Source organism: Staurois parvus, unplaced genomic scaffold (assembly GCF_062004578.1).
Source record: "Staurois parvus isolate SC_StPar_1 unplaced genomic scaffold, SC_StPar_1.0 ptg000011l, whole genome shotgun sequence".
In the NCBI taxonomy this organism is placed as follows: domain Eukaryota; kingdom Metazoa; phylum Chordata; class Amphibia; order Anura; family Ranidae; genus Staurois; species Staurois parvus.
In genome coordinates this window covers 8,628,997-8,642,815 of record NW_028317807.1, presented here as the reverse complement: position 1 = coordinate 8,642,815, position 13,819 = coordinate 8,628,997, and the positions used below count along the sequence as shown (strand labels likewise).

The 13,819-nt window shown below is 40.9% G+C and overlaps 1 protein-coding gene across 3 annotated transcripts in view; it reads left to right on the top strand.

The window, feature by feature from the left end:
• CDK15 (cyclin dependent kinase 15) overlaps positions 1 to 13,819 on the top strand; it is a 225,456-nt gene that overhangs the window by 183,941 nt on the left and 27,696 nt on the right. For 2 of the 3 annotated variants that reach the window (XM_089670519.1, XM_089670521.1), the window contains one exon: positions 7,033 to 7,172. In XM_089670519.1, the coding sequence (XP_089526645.1) occupies positions 7,033 to 7,172 (140 nt within the window). Of the gene's footprint in view, positions 1 to 7,032; positions 7,173 to 13,819 lie in introns of those variants that run through there. The other variant, XM_089670524.1, reaches the window with a different exon arrangement.

The following is a 13,819-nucleotide window of genomic DNA, read 5'->3' as shown; positions in this document are numbered from 1 at the left end:
GAAGAAAGATCCCCTTTCTTCTCTATAACAGGCTGATTATTCACATATATAAACAGGTTGTATTTTGACTGTCACACCTCTGTACTTCTATTGGTGTAAATTTGAAGGTCTCCTTGTTTACCCCCTTCATCCTGAGGTTCCTGTATGTCATCATTTAGCTTTCTCTTTTATTTAGACATGTGGATCTTTTACCCGTTTTTTAATGAGTATGTGGTACTCTGCTCTCCTTATTTCATATCAATGTTTTCCCTTCCTCTCTCCCTTTAGATTACCATTGAGAGAGCTGTTATATTATGAACCTTCTTTTCCTTAAAGGGTTATAAGTACTCTTTGTAACTCCCAGCTGTTTACTGTTTCGTCCTTGATTGGGATATATTTTGTTAGTTCAACATTCCTTCCCCTGAGTTCAAGGGCTAGCCATCCTAGACTTTGGCCCTTACCTTATAAATATTCTTGTTTTGGCTACAAGTTTTTCTAATGGTCTGTTGGTTTACTCCTACCTGTTTTTTTCCTTATGGTGGTTATTTGGTTCACATCATTGCTGAGGTTGCACATCCTTTTGATTTCATGGTGGCTGTTGTCCACCCCAGCACTGCTTTTTGGATGTCTTGTATGCCCAAGAATCAATAAATTCCTGTGCCCCTCAAGGAACAATAAAAAAATATACTTTTGTATTTATCTTTTTCTTGAAGTACATTGAAGAACACAGGTCCCACTCCTATGTGTTTATTAGTCCTATATACTGCTTTCTAACAAGACTAAAGCATGACAATTGGGGGCAGAGTTATACGAGGGTTGATCCTCAATGTTTTTTTCTGTTTGTCAGTGTCCACAAAGTTCCTCAGTGAACTTCTAGAAAAAGATTTTACAAGTGCATAAATCATATTATTTCCTAATATGGTGTAATCCCATGCATTGCAGGGGCTCAAGAATGCTCCCTTCACCAGGGAGCTTTGATGATTGTTATAGTAGCAGAAACAGATAGGGTCCATTGTGGTTGGAAAAAAAACTATTGGAAACATAATAAACCTATTGGAAACACATTTGGAACTAACATTAAAGTCAGGTTTCAGCAGGCCAAAACCCATGCCAATTTGGTTTTCTAGTATACCTTCATTTTTTATTGAGCCATCCTTACCAGTCCATCAGAGCCTGAGTTGCCTGTAGCCATACAAGACCATCATTATGACTGACCAACAACATCCATAGACTCAGACTACACACAGCTTTAAGATGCCTGAGCCCAGCCTGCCACCCTTCATTAGGGTGCCAGATGCCAGTTAATCTACCAGTATATGTTTGGGATATGGGAGGAAATTGGAGAAAGCAAAAAGATAAGATGGTCTAATGAATCCCACAAATGTAATCAGCCAATGATGCTATCCACAATATCAATGGGTGGGTGTCACCAAAAATACATGTGGGAAGCAAAAGAAAAGAAAATGGCAAAGATACCACAGTAGCTACCATCCAAACATACTGTTTATTCAATAGTAAAAAATATATATGGCAAAAATATATAATAGCCCATACAGGGGCAGACTGACCATTTGGAAACTCGGGCACTGCCCGAGGGCCCGGGGTCAGTAGGGGGCCCCATGAGATGCCCTTGGTACCTTTTTAATAGGCTTTTTTGAGTTTGGGCAAGGACACGGGCCCCATGATCCCCTATTGCCTGGGGGACCCATAAGTTGTCAGTCTGCCCCTGAGCCCATATAATATTCAATGCTCACTACCCACACAGGCACCCGGGAATCCCTCCTAAAACCTATACACCCACTACCATCCCCATCTCCTCCCTCAACCCAAGCTACCCCACAAGTCCCACCTTCCAAACCCCCCACACACCCACACATACCCCAACATCCCACACACATACACACTGGTGTCCCAGAACGTAAACCTAAAATATAGGGGAGGGCTATGAATGCGGTCACTGCATGCTGTCAAAGTTACATTGAAATTTAGCACAGATGATTACACATTTCTTACATTTTTAGCTGGGCAAACCTATTGAAATATTCCCTAATGTGTTAGGCGATGAACAAACTGAACACTCTCAGAAGTCTATAGCCAATGTGACTCCCCGGATGCACAATCTACTAAAACTGTATTATGCATAATGGTGTGAAAAAAATGAACAGCAGTGTTCCTCATCTATTCCTCAATTAGACATTCATATTTAGGAATGGATATGATGTGAAGTTTAAATGCCATCTGCAGTCTACATTCCATTCTTGTATGTGCTTAAAAACAATACATTTAGGGTGTCCATACAGTAGCCACTTGTTTCAATAGATGCAATGTTTTGCAACATTTGGACTCTGCAGGGGCTATGAATTACACAGATTCTAAAATTGTACAAACTGCAGACATTAATTGTGCAGAACAATGTAATCTTGAACTTGTAGCGTGACATTATCAGCGAATCTCTCATATATTGCAAGCCTTGGTGTGGACATACTGATCCTGAGAGTTGCAGGTGATAGGCAAATACAAATTCCAGGTCAAAAATGTAGCTTTGGAAAATTTATGTCAAGGTAGAAAGCAAGTATTTGGAAACACCAGTATCATACATATAGGGGTTCATTTACTAAAGGCAAATAACCTGTTGCAAAGTTGCCATTGTAAGGGAATTTACCCCAGAGCTTAATGAATGCGGTGAGGAACATAATTTAAAAAAACAACATTTTTGCTTGCATGTGATTGGATGATGGAAGTCAGCAGAGCTTTATCTAAACTCTAGGACAAATTATTCCAACGTTCCCTTGCAAATAAAACAAGAAAGGTAAGGGGAAACATTCTCAATTATACTGAAAAGTAAACTTTCAAATGTTATAAATAAAGAGGACTAGACTACCATATTTTTTGCTCCATAAGATGCACTTTTTTCCCGCAAAAAAAGGGGGGAAAATGTCAGTACATCTTATGGAGCGAATATGGAGCGGCTGGTCCGTTATTTCCAACGCCGCCGTGTCAGAATACCGGGCTGGCCGCTCAGCTCTTCTCTGCAGTAGAACCTTACCTGTTGCTCGGTCCAGCGCGGTGCAGTCTTCCTGCGCTGGCATCTTTAGTGTGAGCTCTCGGCTGTGAAAGCCGGGTGCCCAGTGCGCATGCGCGAGAAACAAAACAATCTACTTACCTCCATAGAGAGCCCCTGGGTAGGATACCTGCACCTATTCCTACCCTTTCTTCCCTCCCCTTGTAATGCTCTTCTCCACTTTTTCTAATCTCTTGCTACTTCCTTTTCACCTTAGCGCTCCTGTTTGCAATAATCTCTGTCTTTTATGTTCTTGTTCCATTCACTGTTCCTTTTCTTTTTCATTTTCAATATTCTTATTGAAATTGTTCATTGAAGAAGGAATTACAATTAACAGTGTATAATCAGGTTTCAAAAAGTAATTACAGAAGTTGCAGATCATACAGTTATATTACAGTGAAGAAGAAAAAAATATTTTCTTTTTAAAAATGAAAATATACAGCCCTGTAATACAGTATTACTTTCTTATTGGTACTCTGTGCCTCCCAAGATGCTTGGACACTGAATACTTTGTCCTGTAGCTAATTCTGGGGTTTCAATAAATAATGACTCTGAAAAATACATCAAAGCATGCAGTTAGTACAATTAAATGTATTTCCCAACACTGCTAGAGTAAGTAGTTTTCCATAATGGAGGGCCAGCACTAAAAGCCAATCAGGCTTTGCTGCAGTGAACATGTAGTGGAGAAGAGAGCATAGAAAGTAGTGGGATGATAACATTAGAGTGCTGGTATTCCAGTATTGTCTAGTCATCATCCCGGGTGTGTTTGTTGTCAGTTTTCTTGACCAAGCTGTGTTGTGGCTTCAGTAGGGGTTAAGGATCCAACTGTGTAATCTGGCAAGTGACCTGGGATCACGATCACTGTGTTAGTGTCAAGTAAAGCATTCCAAAATATGCATTTGTCTTTGTCTGTCCAGCTTTAACTTACTACAGCAAAATCCCCCCCTTATATCTGCACACTAGCAGCTTGCCTGTTGCTGTAGGAAGATACTCTTGCAGCAGCTCTAAAACATTACTATATACATATGATCATAAAACTTGGGGGCAGCACAGTGGCTAAATGGTTAGCACTTCCTCCAGGCAGTACTAGGATTGCTGGTTCAAATCCCAACCACGGCACCACTTGCCTGGAGTTTGCATGTTCTCCCTGTCCCTGCGTGGGTGTACTTCGATTTCCTGCCACACTCCAAAGACATGCCAGTAGGTTAATTGGATCCTGTCTAAATTGGCCTTAGTATGTGTATGCATGAATGTAAGTTAGGGATCTTAGATTGTACACCCATTGTGGGTTAGGGACTGATGTGAATGTACAATATATATGTAAAGCACTGCGTAAATTGATGGTGCTATATAAGTGCCTGAAATAAATAAACAAACTTCTTTCCTGAGCTTTTTGGAGAGCTGATTACATAAGTTGTTGAATATCAGTTTGGAAGACACCCATTGGGTGATATATCAATCAAGTAATGGATTTGAATTCTCCTCCTGCCTCCATGGCAGTAAACATGCATGCTTGGGTGATCAAGCGTGTACGTTTATACACCAATCCATAAACAAAAAGTGCAGGCATATCCCAGCCATCCTCTAATGCCTATCACCATCTTTTAGCATTGTAACATTTGTTACACTCTAACAAGATAATTCTTCTTAGCTTCTTATACATTGTTTTCAAGTCATGCTGAATAGATTCTTTCAATTACTTAGTCACACATACCAGTATAGCTCAGTAACTTGATAAGCTTAGATCTGGGTTTATCTTCTAACATGAGTTATTGATTCAAAATTGAATTACACACAGCTGGAGGTGTGTCACTCAAATGAAGCTGTAATAGGACTATTGCAAGTGATGTTAAAAATGAACACTTGCGTATTTGCACTTATACCATTTTTTTTTCTAATTATTGTGATTTTGCACCCTTGTAAGTGTTAGGAAGTAAACTTGACAATCAGAAACCAAAGTCTAGCAGATGTAGAGAATACATTTTGTTAGGGCTAATTATATCATGGAGATAACTGTCATGTATTTCCACAAAACTGGAAATTGACTAAAATCAGGGATTTTTTTCAGCTGGAACTTGGTGAAGGTGGTTCCACCACCTCTGGCTCAAGTCCTCTCATCCCTGTTCAGCACTATCACTGGCTTCTGTATTTACAAGTGACCAGGGGTGGACTGACAACTCATGGGGCCCCCGGGCAATAGGGGATCATGGGGCCCCTGTGTCCTTGCCCAAACTCAAAAAAGCCTATGAAAAAGGTACCAGTGACATCTCATGGGGCCCCCTACTGACCCCGGGCCCTCAGGCAGTGCCCGAGTTTCCAAATGGTCAGTGCGCAGCTGCAAATGACAGCTTCTCTCCCAATGGGCCGCACAGATATGATCTGCTGTGCCTCTTCTACTGAGTGCAGGATGGGGACAAAAGAGATGCAGGTGACTGGGGTGCAGTGCAGATGCCGACATCCCCACTGGATGACCTCCCTGCAAGTGAGAGAGGCAGAACCACCTACAGTGTGTAGGGAGGTACTAGAGCCAGCTGAGTGCTTCAGCTTAATTCAGCAACAAAAGAAAGACATGTGGAAGATGGTGGAGCTTTTAAAAGGGGGGGGGAGAAGATGGGGTAGTGGAGGAGGGGGGTTTGCATGCAGAGGTCAGAGCTGAAGAAGGGTGAAAGTGAGATGTGGATGGGGGATGCAGAGGTAAGCAGCTGTGGAAGAAGGCTGAACTCTGCACTGTGTGTGTAGCACTCCCCTGAACTCTGCACTCTGTACAGAGTGCACCCCTCAACTTTGTAATATGTACAAAGCGCACTACGGAACTCTGCTCTCTGTATGTTACCACTCCAACTCTGATCTACTCTGTACGTAATGCACTTCTGGTATTTAATGCCCCTTTAAGACCCTCCTGCGGTTAGTGAAATTGACCACACCCACTATTTGATGCAGTTTGGAGGGTGTGTGTGTGTGTGTGTAGGGGGGTTTGGGGGGTCGTGGTTGAGTTCCTGCACCTATTTACTGAGAAGAAAAACCCTGCCTGCAATGTTTATGTTCTGCTCTGCTTTAGGTTTTAGCATGCCTGGTGTTGGAGAACTCAGAATGTAGTGCATCTGTACATGGTAGCCAATCAGCTTCTAATTCTGGTTTGTTCAATTAAGCTTTGACAATAAAACCTGGAAGCTGGTTGGTTTCTATACAGAGCTGCACCAGATTTTGTATGCTCCAGTTTTAGGAAATCTCTCCCAAAGTGGATCTAATCACAAAGACAAACATTCCTTTATTTTAATCTGGTTAATCGGCCAATAAAACACTTTGTCTTAGGGTGGCTACATTCATTTCTCCACTGTATATATGGAAGCGCAATGCAGCCACCCTTGGACAGCAGCACACGTGGAGAGGAAAATATTAGATGGACTAGTAGATCTAGATGCTCTTTAAAGAAGACACCAAAATAACACAGACTAACTCTAGCTTTCACTTTTCAAGCAGTTACAAAAACAGATTTTTTTTCTTTTTGGATACAGGTTTTAACTAACTGAATATAAGCTGACCATTGTAATCTCCAATTTACCAAGTTTTGAGACACATTATTTCTGTACCTTTATAATACAACATACTCTTATGTCATTACCCCCTGATCACTCTGAGACTACATCACAATATACTGTAAGTCTTGCTATCTATGTTTCTATGTATAAATATTGACTTGTCCTTTTATTATAAAAAAAAAATAATTATGTACGAACCATTACACACATAAACACTGAGATGAAAGTTGAACTGACAGCTGGCATTAGTTTTCGACTCTTTAAGTGCAGTTTGATCCATGTGATTCATGTGTTAGAAAATTATTCTCGGTGGAAGGCGCATGTACTTGGTTGGTCATGGACAGATGTTACTGTGAGGTAGCATTTACTAATTTTGAGGAAAATTTCTGTGTAATGCATGATATGTAACATCTGTTTCTTTTGATGAACATGCATTTCTATGTATTTTTTCAGATTGAGTAGAACTATGGGAGCTGAAGATCTTGCATGCAAGATGTTGAAAGGTTGCCCTCGAGAAAGGATCTCTGCTGAGGATGCTCTGCTTCATAAATTCTTCAGTACTTTGCCTTGTCAACTTTACCAGCTATCTGATGGTATGTTTATTTCATAGCATGGCTATTTTTCTCAGGCAAAAAGGTGCAGGAACTCAATCCCCTCAGGGGAAGTGCAGATTCCTGCTGTATCAAATTGGGTGCACTGTATACAGAGTTCAGGGTTGAGGTGATGAGTGTGCTGTGTACAGAGTGTAGGGTTGAGGGGTGCGCTGTGTGCAGAGTGTAGGGTTGTGTACAGAGTGCAGGGTTGAGGAATGTGTTGTGCACAGAGTGCAGGGTTGAGGATTGTGCTGTGTACAGAGTACAGGGTTGAGGAGTACGGTATGTACAGAGTGCAGGGTTGAGGATTGTGCTACATACAGAGTGCATGGTTTAGGAGTGTGCTACATACAGAGTGCAGAGTTGATTGGTACATATCTCATAAGCCAGTTTACAGCCGAAGGTGGTTTACCCTCAAATCCCCCCTCCTTAGTACAGAGCTCTTCCCAATGTGTACAGGGTTAAGGATTGTGCTACACACAGAGTTGAAAAGTGCGCTGTGTACAGAGAACAGGGTTGAGGAGTGCACTGTATACTGAGTTCAGGGTTCAAGAGTGCATTGTACAGAGTGCAGAGTTGAGGAGTGCGCTACATACAGAGTGCATGGCTGAGGCGTGTGCTACGTGCAGAGTGCAGGGTTGAGGAGTTTGCTACGTACAGAGTACAGGGTTGAAGAGTACACTATTTACAGAGTGCAGAGTTGAGGAGTGCGCTACATACAGAGTGCAGGGTTTAGGAGTGTGCTACTTACAGAGTGCAGAGTTGAGTGGTACATATCTCATAAGCCAGTTTACAACCGAAGGTGGTTTACCCTCAAATCCCCCCCTTAGTACAGAGCTCTTCCCAATAACCTCCCCCAATTCCAGTACAGAACTCACCCCCTTCCCATCCCCTTCCAGTATAGAGCTAACCCTCCTCCAGCTTCCAGTACAGAGCTCTCCTCACTCCCCAAATACTTTCCCATCACCTAGAGAGTACTTACAAGTGACAGTAGTAAGCGATGAGAAAATGACCAGCACTAGAGGATGCACATTTCATCTGAAAAAAGCCCTGGTACATAGTATGATGGTGTATCCTTATACACACAGTAAATAAGGCTACCTCTTCATCTGTATTGATTTTAACTCACAATGTACAGTACTTGATTACAGATCAAGGTACCTGAGTACAAAGATTCAGATAACATAAAATAAACTGGTTTTATATTTGCAGGTACACCAATCAGCTGACAAATACATAGTTAAACAGCTGGTAAGGTTGAATAAAGACACTAGTCTATCCAGTTCAATCTGTGTGGGTGTGTGTGTTCATGTCAACAATCTTTCCCATATCCCTGTATACAGTACTGTGCTCGCTAAGATGCCCGTCCAAGTGTTTAAACATTAGATGCCAATAGATCCATTGTCCTCACTTTAAAAATGATATATTAGGAAGCTTAACTGTATATTTTTGCATTAAACAGGTAATCATTATAGGGCCTACTGGTTGTCTAACCTGCCACTTGTAACACCAAAACTATATCTAAGTTAGCAACATATAAACTACTTTATTAGTTGCTTAGCCTGCCATAGAGATCAACAGACTTTGCGCACTGAACATAAGAGTGCACCTTAGCCTGCATTCACATATGAGTTTAAGCGTTTTCATGTGATTTTGGAGCCTTTTTTCTGCTTTTTTTTGTACAATTTCAGGGTTGAGCATTTTTTATTTTATCCATTGAAAGCTAGTTACTGGGAGGAAGTGGTTGGTAGAAAAAATGTGTATTATGTTTTTCAGGTGGTCCCACTGAAATCTACTTGGGCCTAAAAGATGTGATTCTGCACCAAAGAAGCTTGTGTAATTTTTTGCTTAACAAGAGATGCTCAGGTGTGAATGGGCACCAATAAAAAATAATGTAAATCTTCTCATGTAAATCTCAAAATGTTGAGCATTGTCAGGCATCATTCACACTGGCACTTCTGTGTTTAGCTTTTTATAAATGCAGAAGTCATTTGGCAAGTATAGACACCTCTATGCACATACATGGGTAATCCGGTCTAATTGTGTCCATAGTACTATCATTGCTAACGTACATTGGGAGCCTTCGCACATCTTGTAATCATTGTGAGGCTTCTAATTAAAAAATCTGTGACTACAGTTTCTTACAGTTAGTGTATGTGCAGATATACAGACTGTTCCCATGGCCATTAGATCTACAAACAAGTTGGAAAACTTTTGTCGGTCAATAAACTGCAGCTGCTGACCAGTGTAATCTCAGAGTACTGGGTCTCCCTGTCAGAATACAATGTTATGCGATAAGGGGGAAGGAGTGTGAACTTGTGAATTCCTCCATCCGCTTTGTTTGGAGGAATCTTCTTTTTTTTTTTTTTTTTTTCTTCAGCCTGCTAGCTGATTTAAAAAAAAAATACTCACCTATGACCATCTTTAGACTAACTTTATAGTCCTGCAAGCACCAGAGTGCATACAGAGGTGGTGATTACAGCACTGAATCATGGCTTGTAAGTAAAGGAAAACACATTTGTTACCAGAGAGATATTTTTTTTTTGTACAGAAAACAAAAGCATAATCATACCAGTACAAAAAAAAGAGAGAACAAAATACCCCAAAGAACATATGGCAATGACTTAATCACATGTCCAGTAGTCCCTTGATAATCCGTTTGAAGAATTACCCCATAAATTCTTGGCATGCCAACCCTTTATTTGGGTTATCTATTAAATCCTAAACAGGTCAGTTTACTGTGCATGTAGTCCTATAAATGCGTAGGATTTCAGTCCATTCACTAGCAGGCCCATTGTTGAATGGAGCATGCCATTTATCCATCTGGAAAAGTTACGCTTATAATTCCTAAATAAACATGCTGTCTGCAAGATGAACGAAGGAATAGCTTTAAGGCTCTACTCCATTTCGAAGACTTTAGTCTGCCCCAATGCACATCTATGTGATCAAAAATATTCCAAAAACTTCATATGCTTCCTTCTAGTCTCAAATGTCAAATTCTGCTAATCTCTGTGACTTCTATGTAATATCATATTTTCAATGTTATGCAATGCAGAGGAATGTGGTACCCACCTTTAAACTAAACATGCCATGTAGTTTTAGTATTTCTCTCATGTAACTAAAATGTTAAAAATTTGTTTTTAGAGGATCAAAGTTTCTTGTGAAGACATTCAGTAACCACTTTAGTCAAGTTAGTCTTGTTCATCTTTGTTAGGACAGAGTTCTGGTTAGTATTTCCTACTTGAAATGTAGAGCAGTCTGTGGAAACATCACTTAAATTACAATTAAACTGCTCATGGAGGGAAAAGGAAAAGGGTGACTTGCCTCCACCCACCCCCAGCAGTACATACCCACGTTTCCTCACTCTTGTGCTGTTGTTTGGCTGCTGAAAATGAATGCACATATTCAACACTCTCTGTTATGGGCCAGCATGTGACCTATTGCCTGTGTCCCATGTGGCAACGATAAGTCCATAGGGGAGAAGTCCATACAATGTGTAAGCTCAGGGGAAAGCCAGCCATACATGGATTGACGTTAGGCTGGTAAAGAGGGGCCGGACGAATTTTGATCTATGTATGGGGAGCCTGTCTGATTTTTACCGCTACACCAGCACCGCTGGCTATAATGTCAGCACTGATCAGTGTATTCTGACATTGTGGAAGTCTCCCTGCTGTCTGACTACAATAGCTCAGTGGGGAGGATACCCCCATCCATATCAAGTGTGTGGATGGGGAAATTGATTTTTTTTTTGTTCAACCTGCCGGTTGAATAAAAAAACTGACTCACCTGTAGGCTGTTTAAAAGAGAAGTGTGGGATTGCTTTTTTAAAAAAAAATCATACTTACTGATGCTGCATCTGACCCTCACGCCTCAAAGTGTGAGAACTCAGAGATCACATGATCGCTGATTACTGCGTTTTCCCAGCCACTCTGAGCAGAGAGCGGTGACTGTCGGTCACCGCTCTCTGCTCTGCCCCTCCCCCACGCACTCACTGGAGCGCTGGGCTGTGGAGGGGGAGGGAGCGGATCACTGAGAAGCTGATCCAGGTGCCGCTTCAGACTCTGGGGTGGATCACAACTTTAAAGTTGGGATCTTTCCCCAGCCTGGGACCAGCTGAGTGACATCAGCCAACAGCGGTCTTGGGCCTGCTGTCAGCTGAAAACGGGTCACAGGAGTGCAGAATGAACTGCAATCTTGTGATACACAGGACATGTACAAAGCTCGTACTTCTCCTTTAAGTTTGAACAGTGTAATTACAGAGGGCATTCTTTCTGCAGTCCCAAGGCTCAAATGTGCTGTATGAAAAGGTGAAAAGATAAGACTATGTTGATAAATCGTGGAGTCAAGCACCCTTTTAATTTCTCCTGCCTGGGAAAAGGAAATGGCCATTGTATTCCCTCCTAGACTGTAAGCTCGAAAGAGCAGGGCCCTCGAACCCCTCGTGTTTTGTATTGTTTCTGTCTTGTCTCATGTTCTGTTCCCCTTGCAATTGTACAGCGCTGAGCAAACCCTTTGGCGCTACATAAATACTGTATAATAATAATAATACATAATTTCAGTTTTCACAGAACAGTGCAGGGTCTCAGCATATGGTGCATCCTGCAAATAATGAAATGTAACCCAAAAACTTTACTAATTAGGATTTCTCCTTAACCCTGCACAGAGAGCAAAAATAGTGTATATGTGTGTATATATATATATATATATACAGTTGTGTCCAAAATAATAGCAGTCAGACATCACTAACCTGATCAATCACTGTTTTTTTTAGAAATTGTATTTCTACATGGCAAATAATTTACTAGCAGGTGTAGTAGAGTAATAGAAATCCAACAGACCCAACAGTCATGACATGCATGCTGCTGATTCTGTGTAATTGAACCACTAATTGAAAGGGGCATGTTCAAAATAATAGCAGTGTGGAGTTCTATTAGTGAGGTCATTCATTCTTTGAAAAACAGGTGGCAATTATTGCCCTTATTTAAGGAAGGAAGGCAGCAAATGTTGTACATGCTGGTTAAAGTGCATTTCTCTCTGAAATTCTGACGAAAATGGGTTGTTCCAGACATTATTCAGAAGAACAGCGTACCTTGAATAAAAAGTTGATTGGAGAGGGGAAAACATATAAAGAAGTGCAGAAAATAATGGCTGCTCAGCTAAAATTATCGCAAATGCTTTAAAATGGCAACCAAAACCTGAAAGATGTGGAAGAAAGCGAAAAACTACCATTTGAATGGATAGAAGAATAGTCAAAATGGCAAGGACTCAGCCAACAATCAGCTCCAGGAAGATCAAAGAAGGTCTAAAGTTACCTGTGAGTACTGTTACAATTAGAAGACGCCTATGTGAAGCCAAGCTATTTGCAAGAAGCCCCCGCAAAGTCCCACTGTTGAAAAAAAGACATGTGCTAAAGAGCTTACAATTTGCAAAAGAGCACATTGACTGGCCTAAAGAGAAATAGTGCAACATTTTGTGGACTGATGAAAGTAAGATTGTTCTTTTTGGGTCTAGTGGCCGGAGACAGTTTGTCAGATGACCCCCAAACACTGAACTCAAGCCACAGTACACTGTGAAGACAGTGAAGCATGGTTGCGCAAGCATCATGATATGGGGATGTTTCTCATACTACGGTGTTGGGCCTATTTATTGCATACCAGGGATCATGGATCAGTTTGAATACATCAGAATACTTGAAGAGGTCATGCTGCCTTATGCTGAAGAGGAAATGCCCTTGAAATGGGTGTTCCAACAAGACAACGACCCCAAACACACCAGTAAACGTGCAACATCTTGGTTCCAGACCAACAAGATTGACGTTATGGAGTGGCCAGCCCAATCCCCGGATCTTAATCCAATAGAAAACTTGTGGGGTGACATCAAAAATGCAGTTTCTGAGGCAAAACCAAGAAACAGAGAAGAACTGTGGAATGTAGTCCAATCATCCTGGGCTGGAATACCTGTTCACAGGTGCCAGAAGTTGGTTGACTCCATGCAACACAGATGTACAGCAGTTCTCAGAAACAGTGCTTATACAACTAAATATTAATTAAGTGATTCAAAGGAAAGCAAAATCTTCAAACATTTTTCAGTTTATATAGTGAATGTTTGAGTTTGTAAAGAAGAATACAAACACTGCAATTTTTTTGAACAGTCTAATATTCACTTTTCTTCAATTTTTCTAGAGGAACAACACAAATTTGATATATTTCTCTTCATGTTTTGATTTGGAATAGAATGTGTAGTGTTCCCAATGCATTTGTGTGTATGGAAATAAAAGCTATTAGAAGGATTTTGAGCTTTATTCATTTTTTTCAACACACTGCTATTATTTTGAACACAACTGTATATATATATATACATATATATATATATATATATGTGTGTGTGTGTGTATATATATATATATATATATTCAGGGCTTTTTTCTTTTTTTCTCTCAGAGAATAGGTGCAGGAACTTAACCATGTCTCCCCTTCCTGCCAAACCACATCAAATGATGGGTGTGGTCAAACTGAAGCAGGAGGGTGTTAAAGGGGAATTAAATACAAGGAGTGCATTCCATACAGAGTGCAGAGTTCAGGGGTGCACTACACATAGAGTGCAGAGTTCAGGAGTGTGCTTTGTGCAGAGTGCAGAGTACAGGAGTG